Here is a 12,310-nt window from a genome sequence, read left to right as displayed (position 1 = left end):
ACTTCCTCTTGTGCTTCCCTGGAGGGCAGATAAGGGGACAATCTGCTCCTCTACCCATGTATGTTTTCCTACTTCACTTAGACTCTAAGTCTTACAAGTGAGAACTCTTCTGTAACTTGGTTTTTATCGCCTCCTTCCTAACAAAACATAATCATAGACTGGAGTGTCATAAATATTTACTGAACAAGGAGATATTCCTTTGTAATGTAAAAATGCTCCCACAATACCATAAGTGGGGCTTTCATCATAATTTGAGGACCAGAGAGATATGGTCTCAAAACCATGGAGGCATTTCCTCCTTCACTCTAGGAGTGAATCTCATAAAACTTTGGAGGCTAGAAAGAATTGCAGAATGGTGGCTACTTGAGAGTAGATGCGCTGGGCATCAGTGAGCCTGGTCACGGCCATCTCCCCGAGCTGTGGTAGAAAGGCGTGGCACACTTACATCCCATTCAGCACTCAGGGCTGAAATATGAGTATGTGACTGCTTTCTTCTCTCCAGGGTGCAACTGGGAGCTTTATGGGACCCACTGTTCTCACGATGAAGGCATCTGTCATTGAAATGTTCCTTGGTAAGTACTTTTATGTGTGTATCTGGATACTCTGAACATTTTCCTAAGGTCCTAAAAATTCAGCCAAAGAACAGTTTTAAAACAAAACAGAGCATATTAATACCACAGTGCACCTTTTCATGATAAACTTAGTAGAAAGCAGTTTAAGTGAGATGTTAGATATAAGATCATATTCAGAATGCATGCATATATATTAATGAAAGAAATGCATGCCTTATGCATATGGATCTCTATATTATATATTACACAGAAGCATATTTGCATATACATCTTTGCAACCAGCGAATATTTTAAAGAGATCATATTTGCAGATTTTCAATGTAGGGATCTTCTTGTATTTTCTATTTCTTTTTTTTTTTTAAATCTATCCCTGATAAGGCTTTTCCTGTACACTTTTGTTTTTAATATGTTGTGTGCATTTGAAAGGCAGAATGATCAAGAGACAGAGAGAAACCGATCTTTCATTTGCTGGTTCACTCCCCAGTTGGCAGCAATAACCAGGGCTGTACCAGGCCAAAGACGGGAACCAGGAACTCAATCTGAGTCTGCAACACGGGTGGTAGGATCGGAGTCCTTTCCTGCTTTCCCAAGTGCATTAGCAGGGCCCTGTATCATTAGCAGAAAATCTGAGCCTCGAACCTGTGTTCCTAGGGAAAGTAGCAGCTTCACCACACTGCACCACAGCCCCAGCCCCTGTCTGCACAGTTAACAACCTATGGTTTTAAGAGTTGAAACCCTTCAAACCAATCTGTGATGACCAGAGAATGCAGTGTTGGAAAAGTCTTCCTAGGAGCCGCAGGCTCACTGTAAGAGAGAAAGTGCTTATAGCCTTTGGCCAAGCCCCAGGGTACTCTGAGAACCTGACTCCAGCGCAGGAGGCCCCTGAAGTCATGGAGAAAACAGTTCCCACAGAAGGGCATGAATCCTTTCAGAGTCAGCCATTAGTGTGCCAAGGTGCTATAACCAAACATCCACACCACCAAAACTCAGTTCTCTCTCAGGGTTGCAGACCAGAAGTACGAAGTCCAGGTGTTGCCTGGGAGCTGCCCAGAGCTGGCAGGAAACCATCTGCTTCCTGCCACCCACTCCTTCCCATGGTCTGCTGGGCTCTCTGGAGGTGACTGGGACGTAGATGTTTTGCTCTAACCTCTGCCTTCCCTGGCCTCCTCCCTGGGTGTGTGTATCCCCACGTCTACTCTTTCCATGATATCAGTCATACTGGATTAGGGGCCCTACCCTCCTCCAACATGACCTCATCCTTACAACCAATTACCCCTGCAGGGAGCCTATTTCCAAAGGAGCCATGGCTTTAACCTATGAACTTGCAGGTGGAGGGACATAATAGAAAAGTCCCTTGGTAGAGTGAGAATGTTCAAGTCTGTCCAGAGGGAGGTTCTAGGGCAGAACCCAGGACCAGAAAGGGAAAATGTCACACAGCGAGAAGACACGGGGGTGGGGGTTGGGGGGCGAGAGGGGAGGGTGAGTCGCAGCAGGACTGGAGGAGCACTGGACTGTGGGTCAGAACAGGCTGAGATTCTAATCCTGACATACCTTCCACTTGCTGGAAGGGCCTTCTGCAAGTCACGTGACTGAGCATGGCTCTGCCTAATCCATGAACCTGGCAGGTGATCCACCCTCACCCAGTTCTCTTCCCAGGGGCACTGTCCCTCGACCCTGTCAGGGGGTCATGAGAAGCTCTGAGGAGGGGAGCAGGGTACCTGGAGCCAGGAGTGCTCCCCGCACCATGACCTCTGTCCTCCACCCTCTTCCCGTCGCCAGTACTTGGCAGGCCTGGTTTGTTTTTAGCAAACAAGACAGGAGTGGCCGAAGAAGCACAGAACCCTGGGTGGCACCTTGCTCTCTTAACAGGCTACTTCCCTCCTCTGACCTTTAGGTTAGTACGTCTCTCAGGTAAAGATGGACGAAAAAAGCAAGGGGTGAAGAATAGGAAGTATTTAGTAAAACAAATAAATAAGTAAGCCCACTCCACATTCTGCCACATTCCCCAGCATCACAGAACCAGAAAGGAGAAGGTTTGTTTTGTCTCCTGTCCTTTGGCGAAATTCTCCCAGCTCCTCATTCAAATACCAAGAAATGAAAGTCAAAAGGGAGATTCCTACATGTTAGCATAACGAAAGCCATGCAGGACAAGCGCACAGCTAATCTGTTACTCAAGAGTGAACACTAAAAGCTTCCATGTAGCCCTAGAAATCCCAGCCAGAGAAATTAGGAAAGGAAAAGACAGAGGCCAGCAGTTAGTCTGGGGGTTAAAATGCCTGACTCCTGTATCAGAGGCCCCAGGTTCAAGTCCTAGCTCCGTCTCCTGATTCCAGGATGTGGCACACACATGTAATAAGATATTATTCTAGCTAGAAAAGAAGGAAATCATGCTATTTGCAACATGAATGAAACTGGATGGTGTATCATCTCATTTATACACAGAATCTAGAAAAAGTTGGCCAGCATTGCAGTACAGTAGGTTAAGCCCATGATAGTAGCATGCCATTTGAGAACATGAGTTTAAGTCTCAGACGCTCGGCTTCTGATCCCTGCATAATGCCAGGGTCTGGATGGTGAGGGGAGGGGCAGTGCTTGGTCAGTTCTAAGAGGATTATTCTCCAGGCATCTAATGCAGAGCAGAGTGGCTACGGGTCATAGTATTCTGTTATTGAGAGTTTGCTGAAGGTAGATCTGAACAGTTCTCACCACAGAAAGTCCGTGAGTGATGGTTGTGTCAATCCACTGCAAACAGTCGTTTCATAGTGTGTGTGTGAACATACAAACACGTACACACATACTGAACCTGGCAATGAACTTCTCTTTCCCTACATCATTGCCCATCTCCATGCCTTCAAACATACTGCTTCCTTTTCTGGAACGCCTTTTTTTTCCCTCACAAACCCTGCTGGCTCTCCAGGAGACTTCCCCCTGCAACCCTGGACCAAGCCATCCCTGTATTTTCTCGGTGCCCAATGTCTATTCTCATTACAGGCTCATCATGCTTGCCTCATCGTTGTCTTGCTCCCCTGGAGTGGTGAACTTATAAAGGGCAGGGACTGCGTCTCACGCACTCCTCTCTCCCCAGCTGAGCACGTTACCACAGGCACTTATTAACATTCTTAAATGAATAATCATATATATAGCTTTGCTGGATTTTTCAGGTACAAGGGCCATTTAGTAATCCCCAAAAACTCTAAATTAACATCACTGAGTGTTTAATTCAGCTATATCAGAGTTAGCTTGCATGTTTTAGATATGTGAAGCGTGTGATAGGGCAGAGGTCCATGCTGCTGCTTTCACTGAAGTACCATGTATAACCACTTACGGGGAGCCAGTGGAACAAATCTCACTGAAGTACCATGTATAACCACTTACGGGGAGCCAGTGGAACAAAGAGGCTAAGACTAGGGCCATTGTAGTGACTCAACAGGCTAATCCCCCACCTGCAGTGCCAGCATCTTTTTGAAGTCAGCTTTCAGGAAGGCATCTTGAATACTACCTGTGCCAGTATAGTGAGGGACTTTGATAAGATCACATGAGAAGTTTGTGGAATAGATTCAGGCATTTCCAAAAAAAAAAAAAATGTTCTAGACTCATAAAAAGTAGTTGAGAAGCACTTACTGATTAGACCATTGATTCGATGTTCATGTCTTTTCTTGAAAGTAGATGGATTCTGGTTGTAATTCACCACTGGATGGAAAACACGATCATAGATTAGTCATACCAAATATTTTATAAGGTGTTTCATTATGATAAATCTATATAATTTCAGTATGGCCAAGGTAAAAATAATTATCTTGCTTTTTCCACCTATAAAGAAATGTAACCGCAAAACATGTATGATATATAAAAAAATCATGTAAGCAGGGAAAATATAACAGAAACAGAAACATAAAATAAACAGAAATCATGATTCCACTGTGATCAACTTAACGGCAAATTTGTCCCACAATTTCTTTGTATACATTTTATTTCTTTAGAATAATTCCTAAGGTTACAGCTAAGCATTTCTCAGGTAATTAAAAAATCTTCTACACACCATTTGTAATAAATGTTTAGAATTTCACTATTATGGGGACATTTCCAATATTTCATTATTTCCAGATTGCCATTAGAAATGCTATCATCAGTATTTTTTTTACATGAATCTTCAGGATATTTTCCTGTGCGTATATATATATATATATTTTTTTTTTTGATGAAGGCTATAAATATTGCTAAGGTTCTCAAAACATGTTGTGAATAGTTTCCAACAATGGCTCCACCTGCTTAAACTGCACCTACAAGGCATTACCAGTCCCAAATCCCTGCCAGCATTAAGCATAATTGTGTGTTCCATTCTTTCTGTTAGGACACTGAGAAATCTTTGTTCCACATTAGCTTGCATTTTTACCACTAATGAACTAGAGCATTATTTCCAGGTAATTCATTTGCATTTTTCCTACCTGTAAATTATGAGTCTGATGATTTTAAGTTTAGTTTTAAAAATAATTGTATCTTAACTAATTGTCACATAGATAACGAAGAGAGAAAATGGAGAGAGTTTTTTTTTTCATTTGAAAAAAAATCTCAACACTCACTCTGTCCTGGAATTATAAGCACTGATGGAGAAAGAAGAGGCCTGATGTCATCCACAAACAGAACCCTGGATTTTAAATGACTGGGAAGCATCGCTTCAGAGTTGATAACCCCTGCTGGCCTTAAAACTGTGGATTCTAGACTAACATCATCAACATTTCTACATCCTCATGGCCTAGACCATGAGCTTCTGCAAGCAAAGAGACTGGTTTTTAGATCAGTCCCTGATTTGCACTTCATGGTGAACATCAGGTCATCCACCCCAGTGCTCTGCGATACTTGTTAGGAAACTAAACACTAGGCTTACTTTGTTTGCTTCTTACCAAGCAGTGTGTCATTTCTAGTGTCACCAGAGAGATCTTGCTGTTGAGCAGGGAAGCCTTGCTTCAGGACACAACACCTTTGCAGACCTTACTAAGCCACCTTCCCTTCCATGAGTGGTTTCTGGGGAGCTCTAATGGGCAAACACTCAAGCTAAGGGGACATACCATTGAAAAAGGTGGCCTTGTTAAACATGCCCATAAAACTGAATCCAAGGCTGCATACTTTCAGTCTGGCGCACTCTGGGCAACCAAACACAAGTGATGGGGTGGTCTTACCGAAATATTCATACTCCTAATGATAGGCCTTACAAACCACTGGCCATAGACACATAGATCCAAAAGGACAGTGTCTGGTTTTCCCCCAAGATTTGATCCCCAAATTAATTATTTCACTTATCACCATGCACTTATTTTTTTTTCAGTTTACTTGTTTGGTAATTATTTTTTTAAATATTCTAGGATTATGCTTATTTTTGCACATAAAAAGAAACTTTGTGATCCTTGTACCAAGTTAAATGACACAAAAACTACTATAAAAATTAGACCTGCAAGACACATACCCACTCAAACCCCAGAAGTAAACAACATCTAAAAAATGTCTGTCTTCGTTCTACGTGGCTAGACTTGTGGGTCTCACTTGGGTCTCTTTCATGTTCCTGTTCTTCCAGGACATACTATGTCAACTGCCCAGGCCTCAGCTAGGGCCAGGAGTCAAGAGTGAGAGAGACAGAGTGGCCACGTCACTGGCACAGCTCTCGACATTGGGGGCTGTGCTAACAAACTGCTGTAGACTGGGAGGCTTACAAAAATGTAGAGATTTGTTCTCACAGTTCCAGGATCTGGGAAGGCCAAGGTCAAAGGGCCTGTTCCTGGTTCACAGACAGGCAATTCTCTGTGTGTCCTTACACAATGGAAGACAGCTATCTGGGCTCAATTAATAAAACTACTAACTTCATTTGTGAGATCTCTGCCCTCATCACCTAGTCACCTGTCAAAAGCCCCACAACCTACACCTTCACCTTGGAGGTTGGGATTTTAACCTGTGAGTCTGGAAGGACACAGACATTCAGCTAGAGCAGTCAGATAAAGAAAAGTGTTCTTAAATACTTCATGGCTTTCCTACTTTTCCTGAACAGACAGGTGCCAATTCAAGAACTTTTAAGCCTATACTAAATTGAGCATTTATGTCCTCTTTTTAATGACTTACTTATTTGAAAGGCAAAATTGTGGAGAGAAAAATCTTCCATGTACTAGTTCATTCCCCAAATAGCTGCAGTGGCAGGGGCTGATACAGGACAAAGTCAGGAGCTAGAATTCCATCCAGGTTTCCCAGGTGGGTAAAGGGGCCAGGCACTTGGGATATCTTTTGCTATTTCCCAAGCACATTAGCAGGGAGCTGGATCAGAAGTAGAGCTCTTGACAATCCTCTTGACAATGCACTCATATGGGATGTGCAGATGGTGGGTTATGCTGCATGCTCCAACACTAGCCCCCAATCCTGTTTGATTGCCCTACATCCACATGCTCAGCGTTCAGAGTCCCAGCTCCTCCAGGAAAGCAGGTTTCTCAGGAAATACCTAAATTAAAGGTCAGATAAAGCAGTGCCACCTTTGAGTGAGTGAAATGGAAAAATGCCTGGAGAGGAAGAGAGAATAAAGGAGTTGCTAACTTTATTTTTACTAGATTAGTTTTTTACTTATTTATTTATTTGTTTGTTCCATGATATGGTTCTATAGGCTCTGGGATTTCCCTTCCCCTCCCCCTTCCCAGATCTCTGCCCCCCTTAGGTTCCCCCATGTCATTACAATAGTTTAGTCCTTCTCAATCAGTCATAAGTACATCATAGTGCTGTTTAAATGTATCCTGACATTGTAGGCATGGACATTAGCAAAGAGTCCAGCATCCTATTGTCAGGATACATTCAACAATTTCACTGGGAGTCCATATTTGATTTGGAAGTAGAGACGCACACTACATTGTATCTTCACATCTGTACATGACAGTCTCTACTACACAGTAAATACGCATTCCCTTAAATGAAAAGCCATAAAACAAAATCAACAACAGAGAGAAAAGTAGAAAATTTACAACTTGAAGTTAAATAACATGCTACTGAATGACAATGTGTCGCTGAAGAAATAGAAAAGAAAACCAAAGACCTTCCTGAAGCAAATGATGCTATTGCATGACCTATGAGTTGGTGAGGAAATGAATAAGAAAAACAAAGGAGTTTGGATGAATGAAAATAAAAACAGAAATATCAAACCCTCTGAGATGTAGAAAAAAACAGTGTTAAAAGGACTATTGATCTTGCATTTTGCATGAAAGTTGCATTAAATCAGAGAACATGTGATTTACAAAGAGCTTCAGAAACTCAACAACAGCAAAACAAACAACCCTGTGAAGAAATGGGTAAAGGAAACAAACAGATATTTTTCAAAACAACAGATTCAAATGGCTAATAGACATGAAAAAATGCTCAGGCTCCCTAGCTGTCAGAGAAATACAAATTAAAACCACATTGAGGTACCACCTAACTCCAGTGAGATTCAGAACTCCACTAACAACACCTGCTGGCGTGGATGTGCGGAGAAAGACACCCTCCTTCACTGCTGGTGGAAGTGCAGGCTAGTACAGCCACTATGAAAGTCAGTGAGGAAAGTGCTAACAGAACTGAAAATTGACCTGCCATACAACCCAGCTATCCCACATCCTAGAATATATCCAAAGGAAATGAAATCTAAGAAAGGGATCTATAATTCTGTATTTATAGCAGCACAATCTATAATAACAAAGACATGGAAACAACTCAGATGCCCATCCACAGAGGAGTGGATAAAGAAACTGTGGTATAGCTACTCCATGGAATATTACTCAGCTATTAAAAAGAATGAAATTCTACCATTTGCAACCAAATGGCCCCAACTAGAGACCATTATGTTCAGTGAAACAAGCCAATCCCAAAAGGAGTCGCTAACATATTGCAAGTAAAAAGTTGCTACAGGACACTTTCATTACTATATCAAAGTTTTTAAAAGTTGTACATATCAAACAAGAAATTCCATTTGGAAATTTACTTTAAAGAAATAACAGATATGTGCAAAATGAAGTTATTTTGCACAATCACCTGAGTTAACAGTATCCAGAGAATGCAATGCTTTATAGGCAGTTAAAACTATTATGAAAAAAACATTTAATGAAAAAGTGTTGGAATACACCCTTAAGTAAAAAGAAGGGAGAAAACATTGTGAACACTGTAAGAGTGGTCCAATATTTGTTTCAAAGGATCCATATGGGTGAGCCTCATGGAACAGGGTTCAAGCAACTGCCTGGGGTACTCACATCCCATATCAGGGTGTCTGGTACAAGCCGGAGATACCCTGTGTTTTCCAATCCAGCTTCCTGCTAAAGCACTTGCGAGGGAACAGACAATGATACAGGTACTTGAGCTCCTACATGGGAGACCCAAAGTTCCAGGTTCCTGGTCTCAGCTTGGGCCACACCTGACTACTGTGGTCATTTGGAGAATTAATCAGCAGATAAATTTTTTTCTCTTTGTCACACTTCCTTTCAAATAAACAATACATAAAAATCTCTTTTTAAGAAAGGATCCATGTGTCCTATACATATCTGGAAAAAATCTAGAAAATAATTTACACTTGCATTGTTTTTTTTTTCTGGTTTCATATTCTGTACATAGAACATGTATTACTTTTTAATAAGGGGAAAAGTAATCAGCATTACTTTTTAAAAAATTTTATTTATTTTACTTGGAAGAATTTATAGAGAGAGGGAGCAAGAAAGGGAGTATCTCCATCTGTTGGCCCGCTCCCCAAACTGCTGCAATAGCTAGAGTTGGGCTGTTCCCAAAGCAGAAGCCAGGAGCCTCCTCTGGGTCTCCCACATGGGTTCAGGAACCTAAAAACTTGGGCCATCCTCTGCTGCCCTCCCATGCCACCAGCAGGGAGCTGTATAAAAAATGAAACACCCTGGACATAAACCAGTGCCCATGTAGGATGCTGGCATTGCAGGTGGAGGTTTAGCCTGATATACTACCACACCATTTCCAATCACTATTGTTTAAAAAATTCAAGGTTTGATTTCATAATATGCACTTAAAGAGGAACTGATAGTATGACTTGAAATTCAAAGCATCAAGACTTCCCCACTCACTTCTTGATACGCCTCCTGAAAACAGCTCTGTCCAAATATTCTCCAGTGATATTTCCTGGGTCTGAGGACACGGCTCAACAACCTATACTTGGCCTTGTTGCATACAGACCAGAGTCGCTCAAAGAGACCACCAGAGGACACTTGGGTCACCCCTGTGATGGGGCTCCCCACTTCGTCCCTTCCTCTGTCTTTCCAACCAGTTTCTCATCTGAGGTCCAATCCATCCATGTGGTGTTGTCTCTCTCTCTTTCTCCTTCTCTCTCTTTCTCTCTCCCTCCCTGAAGTTCTCTGTTTGGAAAGTGATCATTTGCAAATCAACTATGGGATAGAGGAGAGGGCACAAAGAGGTATAGGATGCTGTTTCTGTCAGCACCAAAATTAGTGCCTTTCTCCAAACTGACCTTTCCTATCTTGGAAAATGGAGATTGTAGGGTAGATGCAGTGAAACCTCAAGACAGCATGGGGCCAACATTGTGACGCAGTAGGTGAAGTCCCCACCTGCAAGGCTTGTATCCCATATTGGAAACATTCTGGGTCCCAGCTGCTCTGCCTAATATCCAGCTTTCCTGTTAACTCCATGGGAAATCAGTAGAAAACCACCCAAGTACTTGGGGCCCTGCTACCACATGGGAGACCCAAGTGGAATTCCTAGCTTCTGGTTTCAGCTTGGGACCCTGTATCCATGTGGGTGACCCAGAAGAAGTTTCAGGCTCCTGGCTTCAGATTCTCTCAGACCTGGCCACTGTGGCCTTTTGGAGAGTTAACCAGCGGATAGAAGATCATCTTCTTTGTTTCTCATTCTCTCTGTAAATCTGCTCTAATAAAAATAAAATAAATTTTTAAAAAAGAAAGACCCTTTCAGCAGGGCTATTAATAGTATACAGACTCTATGTGTGACCTATCCAACCTTAATAAAAAGAGAAAATTTTTCCATTAATAACAATACTTCACATGCAATCAAAGCAGAAATAAGGGTCAGAGGAGAGAAAACATTTAGACAAAATAAACTGACTGGATTTTTTTTATTTCCTTCATGTAGTTTTATTGGTGACTGGAATACATTCAAATAAAGAAATTGCAAAGAAGATTAAAAGGCCCAAGTTCAGTAAGTACAGTTCTAATTCCTCATTGTTTATCAGGCTATATCTTCCACATGGAGAGTTATTATGCTTATTTTAGATAATACAGAAGGTGGGTTTTTGTTTTGTCTTATTTTGGTTTGTGTCTCCGTCTCAACTGTTTGCACTCTAGCGATGAGCCTTCCTCATCAATAACCGTATTCTGAGAAGTATTTGAGAAAGGAGTCCTCATCTCAGGGGAAGGATGTGTGGTTCCACAGCACCAGCAAAGCTCAAATGCTAAGACCAGACAACACTGTGTCCTTGCTGCCAGGCAGGAGTAGGCATATCCCTGCCTTTGAAATTTTGTCTCAATCCGCAAGCTTGCAGTTTTGGTCTTATCAATGTCCAGTTAACCTGTCTCACATTCCAGAATTCAGATCAGAAGGCAAACTTCACAGAGATGGTTAAGGGATTTCACACCCAACAGTAGAAAAACGAAAAATAAGTTTCATCCTTGGGTGATATATCAGTTAAGATGACATATATAACCCCAAAATCATAGCCAACACAGAACTTTCTTTTCCTCTACTACAAACATACGCAGTCAGGATTTTAGCGGATGATTCAGTCTTGACGAACTCAGACTGTGCCTGGTAATTCTGCCATTCTCCGTGTATCTCCCAACTCATTGCCAAAAACAGCTGCTGCGGCCCCGTCCATCACATTCACATTTCGGTCAGTAGGAAGGAATGAACAAGAACACACAGACCCAGAAAGTTGAATATATCACTTCTACTTAAATACTGCTTAACCAATAGAATAGGACAGTGGAAATGGCCTCATCTCACATATCCACATGCCTCCTGTTAAGTGCAAATTCTATCAGTGATGAAGAAGAATTGCAAAATAATAATACAGGACACAGATGGAAAATCTTACACCCAAATATTGTGAGCACACCGGGGTATCTGGATCTAAATTTGTAGACTTCACAGAGGTTAAGGTATGTTTATAAAAGATTGCAAAAGAAAGGACTGAGACACAACCAATGTCCTATGCCCTATGCCTGAAACTTTCTTTATAGCTGTCAAGTTTAGATGCCTTAAAATAAGCAACATTAATAATTTGAAATAAAAGAACTGGGTTTGCTTTCTATAACCACCCTTTTTTTCCCTCTGCTGCTTCAAACCTTCCGTGTGGGATTTCCTGTTGAAATGAGACCAAGAGGGCAGTCACCCACAGCCTCCTCGGCTGGAACATTCAAAAGGAATCGGTTGTTTATTTATTCCTGTCAGGAACAAGAGCCAAAAGACTCAGCCCTGAGGCAGATGTGTGTTCAAAACAGTGATTGGGTTAATATGGAGACAATGCACACCCAAGTACAAATTCCTTTGGGCTGTTTCCAGGATCTTCATGAACTCATGTACAAAATCATGAAAGGTCCCATGATTACCATGACAACAGTTCTCAGTGACTAGGGAAGGCTGTGCTAAATGACCCAAGGGCAACCCTCTCTGAGATCTCAGATGGATTGCATTTCTGATATGCTAAATTCTAGCCTTAGCCTCAAAGATCTCCCTAGTGATGCAGTGCATTCAAATCA

The 12,310-nt window shown here is 41.9% G+C and overlaps 1 protein-coding gene across 1 annotated transcript in view; it reads left to right on the top strand.

Moving 5' to 3' along the window:
• Positions 1-506: 506 nt before the first annotated feature.
• LOC101530025 (vitrin) overlaps positions 507-12,310 on the top strand; it is an 87,790-nt gene continuing 75,986 nt past the window's right edge. The window contains exons 1-2 of the mRNA XM_058668095.1: positions 507-572; positions 10,686-10,751. Coding sequence (XP_058524078.1) covers positions 521-572; positions 10,686-10,751 — 118 coding nt within the window. The 5' untranslated portion in view covers positions 507-520. The remainder of the gene's footprint in view (positions 573-10,685; positions 10,752-12,310) is intronic.

The sequence above is a fragment of the Ochotona princeps genome, chromosome 8 (assembly GCF_030435755.1).
Source record: "Ochotona princeps isolate mOchPri1 chromosome 8, mOchPri1.hap1, whole genome shotgun sequence".
Taxonomy (NCBI): domain Eukaryota; kingdom Metazoa; phylum Chordata; class Mammalia; order Lagomorpha; family Ochotonidae; genus Ochotona; species Ochotona princeps.
The sequence above is the reverse complement of the archived record's forward strand: the minus strand, read 5'-3'. Positions and strand labels throughout refer to the sequence as shown.